Source organism: Lacerta agilis, chromosome 16, assembly GCF_009819535.1.
Source record: "Lacerta agilis isolate rLacAgi1 chromosome 16, rLacAgi1.pri, whole genome shotgun sequence".
In the NCBI taxonomy this organism is placed as follows: domain Eukaryota; kingdom Metazoa; phylum Chordata; class Lepidosauria; order Squamata; family Lacertidae; genus Lacerta; species Lacerta agilis.
This window is the reverse complement of record NC_046327.1, coordinates 8269630-8291325: the sequence shown is the minus strand read 5'-3', so window position 1 is coordinate 8291325 and position 21696 is coordinate 8269630. Positions and strand designations below refer to the sequence as shown.

General features: G+C 39.9%; 1 protein-coding gene across 50 annotated transcripts in view; it reads left to right on the top strand.

Moving 5' to 3' along the window:
• PTPRD (protein tyrosine phosphatase receptor type D) overlaps window positions 1-21696 on the top strand; it is a 794829-nt gene that overhangs the window by 629098 nt on the left and 144035 nt on the right. For 18 of the 50 annotated variants that reach the window (XM_033173198.1, XM_033173197.1, XM_033173194.1 and 15 more), the window contains 9 exons: window positions 1430-1540; window positions 2896-2907; window positions 5046-5315; window positions 6695-7276; window positions 10011-10144; window positions 12029-12173; window positions 14811-15116; window positions 15937-16130; window positions 18654-18680. In XM_033173198.1, the coding sequence (XP_033029089.1) occupies window positions 1430-1540; window positions 2896-2907; window positions 5046-5315; window positions 6695-7276; window positions 10011-10144; window positions 12029-12173; window positions 14811-15116; window positions 15937-16130; window positions 18654-18680 (1781 nt within the window). The remainder of the gene's footprint in view (window positions 1-1429; window positions 1541-2895; window positions 2908-5045; window positions 5316-6694; window positions 7277-10010; window positions 10145-12028; window positions 12174-14810; window positions 15117-15936; window positions 16131-18653; window positions 18681-21696) is intronic. The other 32 variants (XM_033173228.1, XM_033173227.1, XM_033173239.1 and 29 more) reach the window with 9 other exon arrangements.

Here is a 21696-nt window from a genome sequence, read left to right as displayed (position 1 = left end):
CTCTTCAGGCCACACAACCCAGTCACAGCGTACCATTTGTCCCTCTATTCCTTTTTTTCTTCTTCTTTTTCTACCTTTTTTCTTTTCTCTTTTTTCCCCTTTTTTTCTTTCTTTTTTTTTGGTCCAACTGGAGCAAAAAAAAAAAGATCATTTTTTTTCTTCCTTAGCTGTTCTTGTTTTGGACCAAGCCAAGATGGTCTGGAGAACAGTTGCAGACATGCAGACGGCAACATGGAATATCTACTTTTTAACTTTGTCTTTCAAGGGGGTTTATTTTTTTTTTTTTTTCCTTTTTGTTCAATTATATATTTTTCTTTTAATTTTATAAAGTAAAGTAAAACAACAAGAAAAAAAAACCCACCACATTCTTCTCCCTAATAAATTACAGCAACTATATATATATTTTTTCTTGGATTTACCCATCTCTGGATTTTTGGATCCTTCTGATCTTCAGGCTTTGGAAATGGAAAGGTTGATGACTCAGTATTCTTGGTGATATGTGGTATTACTGGTTTTTAATCGTTTTATATTAAAAAGAACAACTGCTCATGTCTTTTGTAATTCTTGTTTTGTTTTTTTTCTTGGGTTTTGTGACACCACACTGCTAATCCCAGCCGTGGATTTTGATGGGTGTCTTAGGGTTGACATCCCGATGGTCCTCAGCAGTGATTGGTTACTTCTTCCTTGTTGGCTTGGCCCCTGCTTTTTAACATTTTTTTGCCTCCTAATTCAACTGCTCTTGTTTTTCAGCAAATGCACTAAAAAGATTGTAAGTTGTGGCAAAATGTCTTTCTTTTTCTTACCAATCTGCATGTCTTTAAGGGAGTTTTGTTTCTTTAAAGGAATATTTTGATTACTATAAATGACTAATTTGTTTCTTTTTTCACTTTAAGCAGCTCTTTTTTTGTACTCGCTGCACATTTTTGGCCTTCTTCAGCGGAAGACTTTCTTGAAACCCATCTTCTCACCTTTTTTTTCTTCTTTTTTCTTCTTTTTGCCAAGTGCCACCTTTTGTATTACTTTTGCTGCGCGAATAAATAAATAATCTAATCAGCTAAACAGTGACAACCCTATGACCTAATATCCTATGTTTTAAAGCCATATTTCCTTGAAGCAGTCTCACCCATCTTCATTTTAATAGTCTAGGAGAAAAAAAAAACAGTATGTTGTGCTAGAAAATACGTTTGCCAAATGCAGATTTGTTTTCCTGTGCTAGCATTGATGGTGTGAAAAAAATAATCTCTTTGTTTTTTTCATCACATCATAATTGTAATTTTTTTTTGTCTGTGCCACTGTAGCGAGAAAATGAACCGACGTTGAGTGGACCTCCGCATACAGGGCTTTTCATTATTATTAAGCGGTGTGTCATTGGGAGCTGAAAAACCCTTCATTGACAGTCTCTTTGGCAATGTATTTTATATCCTTACAGGTGCCCTCCAAATCGAATTGAGCGAAGAATCTGACCAAGGCAAATATGAGTGTGTTGCAACCAACAATGCGGGGACACGGTATTCTGCCCCTGCCAATCTATATGTCAGAGGTAGGAATGACAAACCCTGGCATCTACACTTCAGTCAGGCACAAGGGGCGTTAAGTTACTCTTGGGGTCTAGGTCATAACTACAGTAATAAGCAAAGTATCTGGGCAAAGGGGTGTCGGGAAAGTAAAAGAAACATTGGAAAAAGGCTTAGAGTATGAATTTGATAAGGGGAGGAATATGAATAAAGGCACCTTTGAGTCCAATCCACCCCTGTGGACTTAAGGTCTGTAAGTATGCTTACATTTTTACATCTTGACTTCTACTTTTTTCCTGCATTGACTATTGACCTGAGCGTTGCATTTGTTTTTGGGTTTCCCTTTTCTCCTTTCTTTGGTTCATAATTCCTAATGCGATTGCTTGCTGTGCAACTAATTTAGCTCTAATTGAAACTCAGGGTGCTGAGGTGTGTTGTACCCACATGACCTCTGCTTCTGAGCTGAAAAGGAAAAGTTCTTAGCTTGGAAATTGTCGCCGAAGAGGACAGTGGTGTGGCCTTCCTTCTCTGTTTCTTTAAGCATAGTTTCGTAGAGCTAAAAATTACACATATACATACTTTCTCTTAAATTGAAGTTTGATCAGTAATATGTAATCCCTGGCACTGCTGTAATGAACTGGCTGTTATTTGTATTTTTAAAAGGGTGGGTGGGTACAGAGAGATTTGTCTTCTTTGATAGATATGAATTGGGAGGATAAATTCATAAAAAGCATATTCTTGTAAGGGTAACAGGCATGATTGCTTTTTAAACCTATGGAAGCTCTTGGTTTTATATATTTAAAGTGCCTCCTTTCTGGCACAGTTTCCAGGGTCTGGCTCTGAAATGAAAGCACCCTTTTCTATATAATTTACACAAATAATCCCGTCTCCCTGCAAAGAGAACGGGCGGTTTGGAAGGAGAAGGGGTGCGGAAAAAAAAGATGAAGGGAGATTTCGGTTCATACAGCTGTTAGCTCATTACTTTGGTGTGGGGAACGCTGTACAAAACTTTCATAATATATATTTATGATTTAGTTTTCTGACTAGAAAGGGTTCGGAGGTTATTCTGGCCTCCTTAGGAAGCTATCTAGTCCTTTTCCTTTCAAAGTAGTGTTTCTTGCATGAGGCATGTGTGCCGTTATGACCTGAAGGGATACCCCCTTTCCCCCAGTCAAATGATGCTAGTTTCTAATACTGCGATAGCTGCGAGAAATTGCTTACGGTCAGAGGTGAGGTAGGAAGGTTTGATTAGAACAAGTAAAAGTTGTTCAAGTAGCAGTTGAAAGCCTTGATATGGCCTTTTTACTCTCTCTGTGTTTCCCTTGTTTTTCTCCTTTCCTCATTTCATTGTGTTCTGCATCAAACCCCCTACATCCCTCAGAGCTGCGAGAAGGTTGGTGTGTTTTTTTACTTTTTTACCCACCTTACAAAACTATTAATTAAACCAATAACAAAGAATACAAATGAAATGAATGTAGCTGCATTGTGGCCTTTTAATTTTTAAGTTGATGTTATGTTTAAGCAGAGAATGCCCCGGTCATGGCTTCTAATGTGTGCTGGTATCGTTGTGCATGTAGACAGGGGGAGAGAGGCTGGGTGCATGACAAGCCAGTAACACGCTTAACACTTCAAGGAGTTGTCAATCTGGTCAGTGTTCCTGCTTCTTCTTCTTCTTTTTATCTTCTGTTCCTTCTTCAATTTCATTTCCCTTTGATTTCTGTTGTTAATGCCTGCCGATACAGGAATGAGTTCCAGCAGATGCTCCTTTAAGCAGCCCAAGCATGAAGACTAATATTTCTCCTAAGCTTTTTTTCTTTCCTTTTTTTTTCTCCTTTCGGTACTACAAATTCTGCATTGCCCCACACTTGCTTTGTGTGACCTCGGTTGATTGACTGCTGAAGGCATGTTTCGCTCTTTGTCCTCCCTATGCCAGTCCCATTCACTCACGAGGCCATCACCCCTATCGGATCTCTAGAAATTTATCTCGACTCAGTGCAAAGGGTAATGAAAGGATCGCTTTGTATTCGTAGCCCCTTAATCCGACGAAAGTTCGCCGCGCTTAAATCACACTTGTCGGCGTATAAGGCCAAGCCATTCCCCACCCACCCCTGCCATTAACTTCAGCGGAGGAATTTAATTACCGCCAACCTATCTCCCATTGATTTCAATGGGACATGATTATGACTAACGATCTCTGGCCAGGACCGTAGCCATTTATTTACGCCTCGGTTTGTTTATTTCGCTGAATCAAAAGGCATCCCTGTTTTGAAGGCCCACGTAAAGCACAGCATATTGTGTGCAATGAAAGCATAAGCCTCTGTTGCCTCTTGCTGTACATATATGCACAGACATGCACACAGAATATTTGAAGCAGGAACACTGATCTGTTATTGCCTGGTAATTTTCTCAGTGTTGTGTTTTCTTAGATATTAACTACTCTGTTAATGCAATGCCCTGCTGCTAAATAGTTTAGATACCACTGTCCCTCATTTTGTACACGTAGAGCTGCTTTTAGTAGTAGTATTAATCCTAGCAGCTTATTTTGCTTCCCCCTCTGTGTGAACGCCATGGAACCCAGAATGTTTTAGTGTTCTTCTCCTTCCCCGCCACCGTATACTTGCTTCATAATAATCCCAGGCTTAAACAAATATCCTCCTATTTCCTGTCCTACCCTCTTAATATCCCTGTTTCTTTTAAACTATCTTGCCTTCACATTTTTTATTTTTTTAAAAAATCTATTCTCTATCCGAATGTTTCCTTCCCCTTTCCTTTTAATTGTTTTTGTTTCCCTATACATTTTCTCTCACTCTCCTATCATTCCTCCCTAAGCATGATTCCCTATAGACTCTTGTCATTTGCTTGCCTGCATGACCAAAACCAGTACTTATACTGGCTTTGCCTTGTTTCTTCTCCTGTGACTATATATAAATATATATATACATCCCATGTCTGTTTCAGTGTTAGTGTGAGGTCTTGAGGCTGCATCCACTTTTTGAGTCTGACAGCAAATCAGAATTGCATTTTCCGTGTACCGTAGGTGATGTGTTTCAGGGCTGTGATGTGACAATGTGTTGCAGCACATTTCTTCACATCAGCTGGAAGTGTGCAGCTTTGAAGTTGGTTTTGATACTCAACTCAAGCATGCTGTTGACTCTCCAGTTTTCTTCTCTGCATATATATGTATACATATGCAGACAGAATATATACATGCATATATATGTGTGTGTATGTGTGTGTATCTTTTTGCATGGTGTTTGGTGTATTGTTAGTATATAGTTAGTTAATTGTGAGGCCCTACTAGGTCTGGGGGTGGGGAAAAGCTTTGTATGAACGTGGTTAAAGATATTAATGAATAAATGTAAACAAATATGTACAGACAATATACCTGTCTGGTCTATAATTTATTTTCGGCAAATAAAAGTAGCAATTAATCATTGAAACTGTATCTATAAATGCATGTAAATCTTGTGTGCAAGATCTATGTTCCCCACTTTTGTATGAGTTATTAGCTTTATGTGTGTTTTATTCCAGTTCGCCGGGTCCCACCGAGGTTCTCCATCCCACCCACCAACCATGAAATTATGCCCGGAGGGAGTGTTAACATCACCTGTGTCGCTGTGGGGTCTCCAATGCCATATGTGAAGTGGATGCTGGGAGCCGAAGATCTTACCCCGGAAGATGACATGCCAATAGGAAGGAATGTCCTGGAGCTTAATGACGTCAGGCAATCTGCAAATTACACTTGTGTTGCCATGTCTACTCTTGGTGTTATAGAAGCAATAGCACAGATTACTGTCAAAGGTGAGGGGCATACGATCTACTTCAAAAAAAGGAAAAATCTTTACTTTTTTTTTAAAAAATAATAATATTTATTAAGATTTTCCAATTAAAACCAAATTACAATACATGATTAAATTTTCCATACTCCCCTTTCTCTCACCAAGGGGAGCAAAACAGAACAAACCCCCCTCCCACTGGAGCACCCACCAATTCTTTCCCAATCTAACCAATTAGTTTGCCCATAATATCTTTACAGACTTCCCCAATTCCCCCCCCCCCCCGGTTGATTTCCAGGTTAACCCTAATTCACAGTTGTTACCAATTAATCCCCAAATTACTTTTATTTTCTTCTAACATTTTTCTTTTTTGAACTCATTTACCAAATAATTATTCATCTTACATATCTTGTTTATGAATTACTTTTATTTTCTTCTAACATTTTTCTTTTTTGAACTCATTTACCAAATAATTATTCATCTTACATATCTTGTTTATGAATTTAACATATCCTCTGCATTCACAATATTTCTGAACCCTCCATTGCCTAATTTTAAATTTACAAAAAAACAACACATTTAATTAATTTCATTTTAACTCTTCTCCCCCTCTCCTTCCTCCTATCCCCAAAATTTAATTCTATTCGTAAACCGTTTTCCATTACCAAACCATTACCAAATCCATTACCATGGCAACACAAATTTTCTGCATATGAAGCAAAAGTCCCAAAGCCTCCGATGCGGCTTGCAGTTTTAGAGTTAACGTCAATTTTCTCTTTTGCAAATGTTTAGTCAAATTATTGTCTTAACCAAATGCTTTTTCCATAATATTTTGTTTTTGTTTTCGACAATACTTGAATAAAACTGTGTTCTGTTTTGAATTGTGTCCCTTCACCAAACCGCATTGTTATACTTGAAAAAAAAAAAACAACAACTCATAAATGATGCCTTATGAGGAACGGTTTAGGGAGCTGGGTATGTTTAGCCTGGAGAAGAGAAGGTTAAGGGGTGATATGATAGCCATGTTCAAATATATAAAAGGATGTCATATAGAGGAGGGTGAAAGGTTGTTTTCTGCTGCTCCAGAGAAGCGGACACGGAGCAATGGATTCAAACTACAAGAAAGAAGATTCCACCTAAACATTAGGAAGACCTTCCTGACAGTAAGAGCTGTTCGACAGTGGAATTTGCTGCCAAGGAGTGTGGTGGAGTCTCCTTCTTTGGAGGTCTTTAAGCAGAGGCTTGACAGCCATCTGTCAGGAATGCTTTGATGGTGTTTCCTGCTTGGCAGGGGTTTGGACTGGATGGCCCTTGTGGTCTCTTCCAACTCTATGATTCTATGATTCATGGTGCTGTGGTTTAATTTTCTGCCAATTGAATCAATTGTCTTTTATTTTCTTGCAGCCTTACCTAAACCTCCAGGAACTCCTGTTGTAACAGAAAGCACAGCAACAAGCATTACTTTGACTTGGGATTCTGGAAACCCCGAGCCAGTGTCTTACTACATAATCCAGCATAAACCTAAAAACTCTGAGGAACTCTATAAGGAAATTGATGGAGTGGCCACAACTCGATACAGCGTCGCTGGTTTAAGTCCTTATTCCGAGTACGAGTTCAGAGTTGTTGCTGTCAACAACATTGGGAGGGGGCCACCCAGTGAACCGGTATCAACGCGGACCTCGGAGCAAGCACCATCTAGTGCACCACGCAATGTACAAGCCCGTATGTTGAGCTCAACCACAATACTGGTGCAGTGGGAAGAACCCGAGGAACCCAACGGACAAATACAAGGCTACAGAGTTTATTACACCATGGACCCCTCCCAACATGTCAACAGCTGGTTGAAACACAATGTGGCCGACAGCCATATAACCACCATTGGGAATCTAATACCGCAGAAAACGTACTCTGTGAAAGTTCTTGCTTTTACCTCAGTTGGTGATGGGCCTCTTTCTAGTGACATTCAAGTCATCACTCAGACAGGAGGTAAGAGGAAAACTCTAGAAAGTTCTCACCAGTACGGCTGGGGTGGGAGGGTTGGCATCTGTCTTTTCTAAGCAATAAAGTCAAAGGTACATATAGATGAACCCAGTAAAAAGTGTTTAAAAATCATATTCTAAATCCAGATGGCTAAGTTGTGAGTTGGATTGGGGATCTACATTTCCTGACTTTACCATGAAGTTTATCCAGGAATGAATAATTTTGACATTTTTGTGGATTGTACATATCTTTAACAGTTGCTATGCTATGCTATGAACAGCCTCTCTGAAACTTCATTTGTTTGCTATTTCCATTTGCATGTTAATTACGTAGTTATATATGGTTGAAAGTTCCTTCAGGAGCTCCATTTCCATATTCTGCTTTTGTATGATAAATGATCTCACAGGACAAATACCTAATGAAAAATGAAAGTTCTGCACTGAATATACTGTAACTTCCTTGGAATTGAACAACTACTTGAAATCCAGCACATCCTACTTATGTACTTGTGCATGTCAGGGATATATACACACACACACACACACACACACCTTCCTCTTTTTTGCAATGGGGAACAGCACTGGAATAATAGAATTTCCTGCAAAAAAGGAAAAGTTGACAGCATATATATATATATATATATATATATATATATATATATATATTGCCCTGCCCTTACTGCCTATCTGCCTATCCAGTATGATCACAGCTCTCATGGGGAGACTCAACAAATTAAAAACTTTTTTTTAAAAAAAAAAAAAAAGCAGCACATGAATCAAGTTTTGTCAAGACCTCAGTACCCTTCATGGTTGAGTCAGTATTTGAATCTTCATCTTTACCAGCAGAGTCCAACACTGCATACCAGTCCTTGCAAAGTAACTGTTGATACACTGATATTTTAATTGTAAGCTATACAGAAAATCATTTAACTTGTAGAGCACAGTTACACTTTTTACTCAACACCACTACAGCATGAAAACCCCAAGAGGGTCTCCCTTAGCCACAGCCTTTGATTCAAACAGGTCCAGCCAGGGTGACCCATGGTCAGGAATTATTATTATTTTATTGTTGTTGGGGTTTACAACAATGAAATATACCGTACACAACATTTAAAACATGAAATAAACCTCCCAAAAAATTGAAGGTGAAAAAAGCAACCGCAAAAGAATAAAAAGATGAAGGAAAAAGAGCAGGGCACTGGAGGAGTTGCAAGTTCTCCATCCCTACAGTAAACATAAATCAGTATTGGATTCAGATAAGAAATTATGGGTAGATTGAAAAGACAATCTACGAAAAGCACTTGAACTTGTAATGTAGAGCCATATCTACCTTTCTTAGGAGAGAGTTTTCCAACAACATAAAGGGGCCATTCTCTAGTGCAGGCATAGGCAAACTTGGCCCTCCAGATGTTTTGAGACTACAATTCCCATTATCCCTTATCACCGGTCCTGTTAGCTAGGGATGATGGGAGTTGTAGTTCCAAAACATCTGGAGGGCTGAGTTTGCCTATGCCTGCTCTAGTGCCCATCAGCACACAAAGCAAATATGGAAAGAGCAAGCCCTATGTTTGTTCATGGGGCCGGGGATGAAGTAACTTGATCCTGTTTCCTCAATGATAGACTTCTTTTGTGACCAAGTACCTATTTACTAGGGACGCGGGTGGCACTGTGGTCTAAACCACTGAGCCTAGGGCTTGCCGATCGGAATGTCAGCGGTTCGAATCCCCGCAACGGGGTGAACTCCCGTTGCTCGCTCCCAGCTCCTGCCAACCTAGCAGTTCGAAAGCACGTCAAAGTGCAAGTAGATAAATAGGTACCGCTCCGGCGGGAAGGTAAACGGTGTTTCTGTGTGCTGCTCTGGTTTCGCCAGAAGCTGCTTAGTCATGCTGGCCACATGACCTGGAAAAACTATCTGCGGACAGTAAAGCGAGATGAGCGCCACAACCCCAGAGTCGTTCGCAACTGGACGTAACTGTCAGGGGTCCTTTACCTTTACCTTTTTTTTACCTATTTACTGCACTCCTTTCATATCACAAACTTTTAAAAAGAGAGCGTCTGCTCCTATGAGATTCTGATTAAAATAGCCCATAGGATTTTGGTAGCGTGGGAACATTGGTGTCTCATCCCCGCTTTACAGCATTAAATTGCCAGATGTGTGGAGAAGAGCTGGGTTTTCCCTCTGCCTCCTAGTATCTAACAGTCATGTTTTCACCTTTCAATGTCTAAGCAGTAAGCGCAAACCTGCATTTACCTTTAGTAAAGAAACAGGCAGGCTCAGGGGGGTAGTTTATCTGGCTAAGACACAGAGAAGTTCATATTATTCCTGTTTGTCATGTATATAGAGTACTGTCGTAACTCGAGTGGCTCTGCTGGATCAAAGCAATGTGCAGAAACATTTTGTCTGGTAAACAGTATGTTGACAGTGTAAAGAAAGGCCGCTCAAGCAACAGTATTATAACTGCAATGAAGAATAGGACTATCTGGGTGATTAATTCCCAGCTGAGCAAACAGCGGTACAGAAAGTGACATGGTTAGAATGCATGTTTGGAATGCTCTTGGGAAGGTGACGCTACTGGGAATGAAACCTGGCTGCTTCCATTAGCGGGTCTTCAATAGAAACCTAAACCTGGAAGCGGTGGTCTGCATGGAGTATATAATTGCAGGAAACAACTCTTTAATTTTCCCCACTGCCTCCAGTAAATGTACCTACTGAATGTTGATATTGTGTCCTCCTGCATCAGTCCCAGGACAGCCATTGAACTTCAAAGCTGAACCTGAATCTGAAACAAGCATACTCCTTTCTTGGACCCCTCCACGGTCTGACACAATCTCCAACTATGATCTTGTTTACAAAGACGGAGAGCATGGAGAAGAGGTAAGTGAACTAGCTTTACGCCTTTGAAACACATTTTACAGCCCTTGAAAGTTGATAGACAGGTAGTCAGCCTCGTGTTAGTTGAAGGTTCCTTGTTTAGTCAGATGTACACCCCATTCGATGCACATGGGATTGCAGCCTGAATTACCTTTTCTACAACCCTAAATGTGCTCTGATTCCAGATGTTCAAATTTATACTGTAAGGAGTAAAGACAGTGCCATGCAAACTGTTCTATTTGTCTAACTATAGGCCCTTCAAAACCTTAACTATGGTCAGGGCTGGCGCGTCCATTTAGGCGAACTAGGCAGTTGCCTAGGGCGCCAAAATGGAGGGGGCACTGGCCAGCCTGCCCCCCGCCCCCACCACCACCTGGTGCCACTCCGCCAGTGGCAGGGTGGCGGGGGAGGGGCAGCAGCCCGAAATGGGCTTCTTCGCCCCCTCCGCCAGCGACAGAGTAGCAGGGAAGGGGGGAACAGCCTGAAATTGGGCTTCTCCGTCCCCTCCGCCAGCAGCAGAGTGGCGGGGAGGGGGGAGCAGCCCGAAATCGTGCTTCTCCGCAGGGCTGGTGCTAGGGATTGGCGGGGGGCGCCAGAAGGTGATCTCGCCTAGGGCGCAAAAAACCCTAGCACTGGCCCTGACTATGGTTTGTCTAACTAAACTCTCTGCTCTGATTCCAAGACTATCCTTCCATAAGTGGCCATCTTGAGTTCTATAACAAATGCAGTGGAACCTCGGTTTTCGAACGTAATCTGTTCCAGAAGACCGGTCCACTTCTGAAACGTTCAGAAGCCGGGGAGCAATGGTTGGTCGGCAAAATCCATTGAGAAGAAAGAAAAACACGCAGCGGAAGCCATTAAACTTCGGAGGCATGTTTGAAAATGGAAGCAATTACTTCCGGGTTTTCAGCTTTCGGCTTCCGAAATGTTCAGCTTCTGAGACGCTCGAAAACTGAGGTTCCACTGTACAAGTATAATTGTACCGGTGCATATTTTAGTGTTGGCTTGGAAACAGACGTAAGATATTAGTAAAATTTATTTTTTCCTTTTCTTTTCTGATGTCCTCTAGCCTCCATGGATTGATTGCTTAGACAGATGGGTGGGGCCGTCTCTTTGTAGATTGCATTGAATTCAGGGTAGGATGCAAAAGCAATATGTTCATTGGCCCACATGGTTTGATTTGCAGGCTGTGCAGGCAAAGGAAGCATTTTCCTTTGCACCAATCAGCTCTATTTGTGAGCTCCAATCGGGAGCTGATTCCAGAGGGCTTGTATTTGGCAAATAATTAAAACCCATCCCCAAATACAAACCCCAGTGGTAGTAGGAGTCGGCTCTGCTTGGGAGCTTCTGAGTGGAGCCAATCTGAGCGGTGGCGCATCTTGCACCAAATTTAAAAGGCGCAAAAGGCAAGCCCTGTGTGCAAAGGAATAATAGGGAGAACACTTTAGGGCTCCTGATTCTTCCTTTGCAGTTGCTGCTGTACCCGGTCCACATCTGGTGGCATATGATGTCAGGTGTAGGATGGGTGGGTGTGCCTGGGAAACAAACATGTCTACAGGCCAACGGAGAATCACTACTTTAGCTTGCGAAGCAGAGATTCCCTGTGCCTGATGTAGATCAGCCAGCTTCACGTAGAGAGGCTCCATTCTGGCACCAACCACTTGCCAGTAAGGTACACTTCTGGAAAGTTAGGATTTAGTGTAATGAAGCTATTCCACATGGAATGGCTTGTGCCTGGAGCTGTAACCACACTGTGGTAGCAGTGGTTGTGACCTGGTCCTTACGTTTGAATAGAAGTTTTTGAGATTGAGTGTTAGAAAATCTTTAGAAGCAAAGACCCAAAGATCTAGATTTAAATTCATTTCCCCCTTTCCGACTTCCCTTTAGCAACGGATTTCCATCGATCCGGCTACAACTTACCACTTGCAAGGCCTAAAACCAAATAATTTGTATTACTTCCGCCTGTCTGCACGCTCTCCACAAGGCCTCGGTGCTTCAACGGCAGAAATATCAGCTAGAACAATGCAGTCAAGTAGGTGTCTTTCCTTGATTACTTCATTTCTCTCCTTTATACTTGTTGACAAGCTACTTGGCAAGTGGGTGAAATCCTATTATGTTTCAGTTATGGCTACATAGAGAAAATTTAACTAAAAACACGCAGGTCAGTGCACTTTGAAGAACCATAAGCATAGTGTTTTCTTAGAAGAGTAATATGATACCCCCAACCCCTGTCACGAGACAAAGGCTGCACTCAGACATTGTTTATCATACAGCTATGAATCTGTACGAGTCTTATGTTTGCACACCCACTCCTTGACATTCCTCTAGTATAACGGAGGAAATTGAAAGCTTTCATTTCTGCTTTAAATTACGCTATTGCACCAGATTCAAGGCTTTTTACAGATTGGGTCTAGGATACATCAAGGATTGCCTAATTCCTTATATCCTTGCTAGATCACTGAGGTTTTCTGGGGAGTCGCCATTAGTGCCCCCCCCCCGGTGGCTTGGATGGACAACTCATATTTAGTATTGTGAGCCCAAATTTATGGAGCTCCCTTCCAGTTGAGGTCAAAACAGGCCCCCTCCTTCCTGAACTTATAGCAGCTACTGAAGACTTTTTTTATTCCAGCCAGTCATTTTAACTGAAGCTTAATTTTACAGTTTTAGCTGATTTCTTATTTTTATTTTGCATTGTATCTTTATAAAACAGTTAGAAACTATTGTAGCTAAGGGGTGTATAAACTGTTTAAATAAATAAATAAAATTCAACCGACGTTTTGTGTTGTGCCTAAATCCTCAACTGTGGCTGATCTTAAGTAAGCTCTGTTGAAGCGAGCCAACTTCAAGCCAAGCGTGATCAAGCTAGCTTGTTTCATCGAAACAACTGCTACAATTAACCACAGCTTTTGGACAAAATTGCAAGCAGCAGTTAATCAAAAATAGAAACAAACGTTTCTCATCTCCCTGTGGCCACACAGAAGTGGGAGGAGAAACGCTTGCCAACGCTTCTTCCCATTACCGTAACCATGGTCGATAGTGAAATCTAGACACAGCCAATATGTTTTGGAATCCCCAGAAGCAACTGAGACAGACAAAGGTGGATCGCTCATCCTTCGCTTTGAGTTTTAAAAAGTTTAAAAAGATGTTTAGGAAATGTATTATTATTATTTTTTAGGTCTCAGAGGGAGGAATTACGGGAAAATAAAAATCTTGTCTGTGTTGCTACCTGGGAAAGAGATGCAAAAAGGGCTTGAGGAGACAGATTGAGATCAGTCAGACTTCTAAGTAATGCATGTGAAAGAGGTCAAGGTTCCCAATTTCCCCAAATATTTCAAATATAAAACAGGATTTTAAAAAGTAATTTCTGTCTATACAACTGAAGGAAAATCTATTATTATTATTATTATTATTATTATTATTATTATTATTATTACTGTGTTGATAGGATTTGTACCCCCCAAGAGATGAATGTGTTAAGATTTTAACCATATTTGCGTCTAAACTACTGTGGACATGCATTTTGGTTCCATTTCAAATGAATTTAACTTTTGCTCAAGTAAAGCGAATCATAAGATTTCATTAGAAATCTCCACACTGGTTTTGCTTAGGCAAACTTCTATATTAGCTGTCCGTGTATTGTGTGTGGCGGTGGGTTGGTATTAGTTTGTATGTATTATGAAATCGCTGGTAGAATTTAATTCTTTGCTGGCCGAGGTTTCTCCAAGAGGAGCTAAAATAAAAAAGAGAGACTGGACCTAGGGTAAGTACAAGTTGCAGTCAGAATCATCAGCCCTGTCACTTTTCCATGGTAGGTAAATCTTTGTCTAAGATTAGCATAATCCCCTTATTGATTATGCATGTTTTACAGTGTTTTGGCTACAGTTGATGTTTGAAATAAATACTTTTGATTTGAACCTTAATTGTAGTACACTTGTTCCAGGCCACTGCAGTCATAAAAAAAGAAAAGATAAAGAAAAGTAGAGTGGGGTGGGGGGAGAAACCTAGTGGTGTGTGATGGTTTTTTTATTTTACGTCTATTAGATGTGTTTGAGTTTCAAAATAGTTCTGATTCTTTTCTTCATGGCACTTCATATATAATTATATATATATATAAGATATATAAAGCATAGTGTGTAAAAGACTGGCTATAGATAGATAGATATAAATATATGATATAGATATCTATCGATCTATCTATATAAAACATAGTGTATAATAGACTGGCTATTTTGTCAGACATGCCAATATATATATATATATATATTTGAAAAAACTTATAAATAACAGATCAACCAGCAAGCGTGCAATATAAAAGCTTAGGTAGTAGACACAAAGAAGTATCATGTTTGATGTTTTTTATTTCAAGAAGAAATTTTAATCACAGGTAGGTAACAATATATTGAGGCTCATTTTCATGTATTTCCCCCTACATCCCTTTCCACCTTTTAGTTAATTCATTTTCAGTTGGTTCACTTTTAATAAGCCAAGGCTCATAAGATTATCCAAAGTTTCTGTTTTTAAGTTTGCGATTTTTATTTGCCCTTGGTTTTTCCCTTCGTTATTTATTTTCCTTTTTTTTCTTTTCCTTTTGTTCATTTCTTTTCCTTTTCCTTCAACCACTTCTGTTCTTTCACACTCAAATCCTCCTTTAACCCACTACTGAAATTAGAGCCATCAGCTCCTCCTCAAGACATTAGTTGCAACAGCCCCAGCTCCACTAGTATTTTGGTAAGTTGGCAGCCTCCGCCAGTGGAAAAACAGAACGGAATTATCACTTCCTACTCCATCAAGTACACTGGAATTGATGGAGAAGATGACAAGCCCCACGAAATTTTGGGAATTGCTCCGGACACGTCACAGTACCTTTTGGAACAGTTGGAAAAATGGACTGAATATCGGATTTCTGTGACAGCCCACACTGATGTTGGACCTGGCCCAGAGAGTGAATCTGTGTTGATCCGAACAGATGAAGATGGTATGTTTCATCCAACACATCAGTTTGACTCTCTCTCTCAATCTGCTGTCTTTGTATGGTCTAAGATTATTCCGTTTCCCCCCCCCCCTCTGCTCATCTTTTTTGACCCCTGATGAGTTTTACGAAATATTTTAAACACAAATGCTTTGCATTCGCGTTTTGTTTTGTTTTTGCTTTGAAATATACACGCCGAAGAACCACACTTTAAAGTTTTGCCCCTTTTAAGCGTGTATATTTTTCTTCTATTTGAAGATTCCCCCCTCCTTTTCTTTCTTACTTTTTCGCTCTTCTGATTTTAACTCTTTCTTTAAGAGTACCCTTAAAGCGTTTCTCTTTTGGAAAACTGATGCTGCTCCCTTTTAAAAAATATATATATATTTTGGATGCTGACTCTCTTTCATATCTGAACACTGAAGACCGTACCCCTTCCTGTTGTCTTTTTTCCCCCCACTTAAAAAATAACAAATAAAATCAGAAAACAAACAACATTTTAAAAGTCTTCTTGGTTTTTATTATTTTGATTACTAAATTACTTCTTTGTACTTCAATGCTTTGAGTCTCAAAGCATCTTCCTTGGCTTTTGTGCGTTTTTACATGTTTTTTCTATTTCTCTAATACTCTTTTTTCTTCCATTTTTGCATCAGTCATGGTTTTTGATCTTTTCACTGAAATGTAGAGCAGAATGGTTGGGTGTTTTCATTTGTATTCTTCGAGGAAGGATTAGTGGGTCTGCACTTTGAAAAAGAAAAAGAAAGAAAAAGACACTGGTTGTTTTGGACAAGTACCTGTAATTCTTCTTTTATCCACTGATGTGTTCCAGTTCCTAGTGGTCCTCCTCGCAAAGTCGAGGTAGAGGCTGTCAACTCTACAGCTGTTAAAGTGTTGTGGCGTTCACCAGTGCCCAATAAGCAGCATGGTCAAATCCGAGGGTACCAGGTGCATTATGTGAAAATGGAGAATGGAGAGCCCAGGGGGCAACCCATGCTGAAGGATATCATGTTGGCTGATGCACAGGTAACTAAACATATTCTGTCAATTCACATAACAAAAAAAAAAAGAAACAATGCTGTATTTATTAGCATAATTATGTCTTCTGTTTTGAAGTGCAAAATGGGATGCCTCCTTCCTGTTCCAATAGGTTATTGCCACAGAGTGCCCTGAATATTTCAGAAGCCAACAGTCATTCATAGAATTCATAGAATCATAGCGTTGGAAGGGACCCTGAGGACCATGTAATCCAAACCCCTGCAAAGCAGGAATATGGCAGGAATCGAACCTCCAGCCTTGGCATTATCAGCACCATGCTCTAAGCAACTGAGCTAGTCAGACCATATAGGTGGCAATGTGGTCTAAATCACTGGGCCTCTTGGGCTTCCTGGTCAGAAGGTCAGCAGTTCGAATCCCAGTGACGGGGTGAGCTCCCATTGCTCTGTCCCAGCTCCTGCTAACCTAACAGTTCAAAAGCACACCAGTGCAAGTAGATAAATAGGTATGTGGCGGGGAGGTAAACGGTGTTTCCATGTGCTCTGGTTTCCGTCACGGTGTCCCGTTGACCCGGAAAGCTGTCTGTGGACAAACGCCAGCTCCCTCGGCCTGAAGCGAGATTAGCGCCGCAACCCTATAGTCGCCTTTGACTGGACTTAACCGTCCAGGGGTCCTTCGCCTTTACTTTTACCTACCTCTGAAACTTGCTCTTATTCCTATAAATAAATCCCCTTTCTGGATCTGCAGCAATCTGTATGAACTAGTTGCACTGCAGTGGGGTGAGACAACCATTTCTAAAGATGTGCAGTTGCACCTGAAATGCAGAATTTGCACTTTCAGTGCTTCCCTTGTCTTTCCCTTTTAGGTAGTTGGTACTTTCAGAAGAGACAGTGCCAGTTCCCCATTTGGCTGGGATAGCCTCACATAAAGAATTTCTAGACTAGGAACTGTATCTGTTGTGTATTTGATAAGCAAGACCAATTGTGTTTACTTTCCTCTTACTTTACATTCATGTAATATAAGGGGAAATAAGACGTTTTTCAACGTTATGACTATTAGTTTAACATTTCATGTACTTTTCCTGTGACTGGCAGGAATATTCTAACCTGTTTCCAGGAATTGCATCAGTAGGATTTTTTTAAAAAATTAAAATCTGGGTCCTATTGTTGCATTAATTTGTCACTACCTCACCTCAGTGAGCAATACCCAACTGAAGTTAAGCATTTTAAGTCCCATTAATTTAAAATCATTTACGCTAAGCATTTGTTTAAATCCCTTCCATTGAAATAAATCATTTTGGTTGGATGAAGTGCAGTATCAGCTAGAGTTTGGTATTACAGGTTTTGAACTCAATTACATACGTTAAATATAGAGGAGTGTGGTTTAAATGAAAATTGACCTAGCAACAAGTGATGTCTAGATTCAATATTATTACAGATATTCCTGGTGCGATGTAGTGAAAGTGTAAAACTGCTTATTTTCTCTCTCACAAATTGTAACAGATAATAGAGAATTTATATTCTGAGTGAATAGATTTGTTCACATTAAGGAAGCTTCAAAAATATAGGATTTTAATTATCTCTATGTGCTTTATGAACTTGAAATTCTTTGTGCTGGTATCATAAACTATGTATCCCACAAAAGTATTCCATTTAAGATTGATTCTGGATGAAAACATGGCAATAGACAATCATAACCATCAGATATGAAAACATGGCAATAGACAATCATAACCATCAGATATTATGCTCTAAACAGTTTAGATGGAAACAATTTATAATAACTACAGTACATTCAATGAGGAACAGTAACTTTTTCCCCCCTGTGGAGATATAAATCACTTCTGTTTTGCTGATGTGTTCCTTAAATGATTTCTGAACGTGCTCGCCCTTTTCCTTATTCCCACAAATGTTTTTAGCACCATTAGAACAAACTATTCCTGCCTTTGCTTCATTGTGAATCTGCAATGATGGTAAAAAAAAAAAAAAGGCAGCGGAGAACAATATGGTTGTGTTGTATCTTTCTTGAATGTATTTTTTTTTCCAGTGGGTGGGGGGACTATAGTCAGATTCCATTTTTTGAGCAGAGAGAATGTGCTGTTGGTCATAGGGTTTCATTACTGACATGAAGTCTCAAGTACATATAAATTGCCTCTATTAATCTAAACAGGTGCACTGAATTAATTTTGACAAGGTAAAATAGAAATGAAAATGAATATGGCTTAGTAGAATGTGATTAAACAAAATGTAGCCTTTCATTACATCTCAGCAGCTCAAATTAATGCAGTCATGAAACATTACTATGAAACAATAAAGGCACTCCAGACTGGGATCTCTAATTTCCTAGAAGGAGGAGAGCCTGTTACTTATTTACAATTTTGGCAACAAGTCGCGCTGCTTTTTTAAGGAGCTAAATTCAGGCTGATTTTTTTTGCAAGCTAGTTTTTACGATATTTTTTTTTTCCTGTCCTAAGACTAAAGTTGCCTCAGCCAGGCTACAAGTATCTCCTTATGTCTTCTGTTTTTCTTCCCAACATCCTTTACTCTCAATTAGTGGGAATATGATGATACTACTGAACATGTGAGTAAAAACTGACTGGCCAATCAAAAAAGTGTGGTGGCTTTTTCCTCTGCTTTAATCTTTATTTTTCAAACATTTGGTTGTTTGCACATGTGCATGGATTAACACCTTATTTCATCGTCTATGGCATTTGGATTTTTCTGCCTTCTTTTTCCTTTCCTTTCGGTTTGGCGTAGTGCTGATATATATTTTTTCTAAGTGTGTTGAATTTGCATACTCGTCTGTTCAGTGACTGTCACTAACTTTACCTCACGGCGTGCTCCAGTAAACTATTCTTAAAATAACACAAAACATGTAACCATTCCCATTTGCTTGATAACTCCGCACCCTCAGGTCCCAATGCACTCAGGATTTGTTATAAAACAAATAACTTTTTCTTTATTTTTAGGTGCTAACATGGTGCCCATTTTCCGTTATTGATACATCATTTTAAATGTATATTTGTGAAAATATACATTGGTACTGGCTGTGTGCCAGCGATGTTTAAACAGCTTCGTTGCAGATATCACTTCCATCATTATTAACTAAGATTCCATCATCTCCATTTAAAAAGATGCTCGTTTATCTGTACTCTTTCCCCTGCCCATACTGTCTCTCCCCCTTATAACTGAAGCCCCAGAAACTGAGGGTGGATCTATATTCTAGTTTCCTCTCTCGATTTGATGAAATGTCGTCAGTCAGTGAACTGATGTTGAATATCCACATGCATTGTTTTCTTGTGGATAATTCAGTGTTCGTTCAGATTAAGTCTGCCATGTTCAATCTTTGAAAATGATCATTTTTTTTAAAAGCATTTAACTAGAAAGAGATGTGTTGTCCCATAGGATTAAATCCATATGCTTCATAGGGTTATTCATAGAATGACCGAATGCCCAAGTCTGAAGACTTTGGATTGCATTTTTCAGATGCATATTAATGAACCCATTTTTATTATCCATTAATATGACTATTTTGTTGTTATCTCACTGGGTGATTGCACTCATAGATTCTACATATACATGAGCATTTTACAAACCTCAAGCAACCTACCGTACTTTTCCGTGTATAAGACTATGTCCCCCCCCCTTAAAAATCATGCTAAAAAGTGGGGGGTCATCTTATACATGGGTAGTGCATAGGGTGGACGTTTGATTGGTTGCTGCTGTGGCTGTCAGCTGCTATTGTGCATGTTATTGGTTGCTGCATCAATGGGTGGTGTTGATTGGCTGACGCTTCGGCAGTTGGGCGGGTGATTGGGAGATTCTGCCGGCGATGGGAGACTTAGGAGGTGGATTTTGCGGTGCGTGCGGGTGAGCGATTTTTGGCATTCCCCTCTTAATGAAAGCTCAACAACTCTGTGCCATCTCCCCCCATTTTCTTAAATTCGAGTCCCCCAAAATAGGGGGCGTCATATATGGGGGTGTCTTATAGACGGAAAAGTACGGGATTTCTGAAGCTAGGTCACACTTTTTGAAGAAAGGACTCAATCTACTCCTAGGGTGAGCACAGTGTTGATATATAGGTGATTGCCATATGACCCCAAAATCCCTATTTTCAGCCCTTTGCACATAAGCAACACAACTGGGCATAAGGGGAACTAAAGAGGCTTCTGCTGATGGTAACAGCCAACTGCGCTGTCCATGGTAGGTGGAATCAGGAATAAACCAGAGCTCTACTGATGTATGGAAAGTCTCCACACATGGGCACTCTGAGTTTATTGAGCTATTCATTTTATAGCCATTCTGTTTAATAAAAAAATCTTTTTGCAAACTCTGCCATCCATACATGAAACCCCATTTGCAACCCAACTTTGCCATTTTTTATTAGTGTTGGGGAAAGTGCATATACGGTTTACTCATTGGCAGTAAGAAAGAACTAAGAACATGTTTTCTTAGATTGCAAATTATGTCCCATTGATTTCAGTGGGAGTGTGTTAAGGACATTCAGTGGAACCCTGGGTTACGTACCTCCTGTGTTGCGGACGTTCAAATTACGAACGCCCGCAACCCAGAAGTGTTTCCAGAGCATGCACAACCCCTGGATGCGCAGAAGCATTCTGCGCACTTCGTGCATGTGCAGAAGCACTCAAATTGTGCTTCTTACAGGGGTTTTTTTGGGTTTTTTCGCGTGTTCCTGATACGCACGCACGCGTTACGTACCGCGACCCGGAACAGATTGCTTACGTAACCCAGGGTATCACTGTATATAGAAATCAGTTGGACTTAAAAGGCTTAATTTTGGCTGGATCATACTCTTGATACCTAGCCTGTAAATTAAACATCATTAGTTCCCACTTCTGTTCACTTTATGATCCTTTCCTCAGTAATTAGCAATTTGATTGTTACTGATTTATAACTTTCTCAACCTGCCCTCAGAGCCAGTTTCAAACATGCTTTAATCTTCATCCCCTTTTGTTTATTTAAAAAAAAAACCCAACACATTGTATTCAATACTAAATGCCTTTTCCATCTTCTCTTGTTCCATTGAAACCAAATTTTCAATTTATGTTTAATGGCTCTTTCAGATTATAGAGAACAAATTACTCTTATACCGAATGCCACTTTACAAACACTTCTTTAATAAAAGTGTATATGTTTTCTTTTTAATCACTAAAAGAAAGGGCTTTCTAATGTACAATCCTGTGCATATTAACTTTAAAAATATCCCTGTTACATTTAGTTGGGCTTACATCTAATAAATGTTCATAGTAGCTAGAGGACAAGCCTAAGAATGTTTTGTCACAAGTAAGCCACACTGATTTCAATGGAACTTCATTCCGTATATATGTGTGAAGGGTTACAACAGTGCAGTGCAGTGTTGCTTTACTCGGAAGTAGCTGAGCTTACTTCTGGGAACAGTGCATATGAATGCAGCCTTCATATATTACATAAAATCGGGGCTTTTTCAGCTGGAACTCACTGGAACTCAGTTCTGGCATCTCTCAGGTGGGCACCATTGCCATTATAAGAGAACAAGGGAGGTGTTCGTGGTGAGATCTGGCACCCTTCCCCCCCCCCTAGAAAAATAGCACTGCATA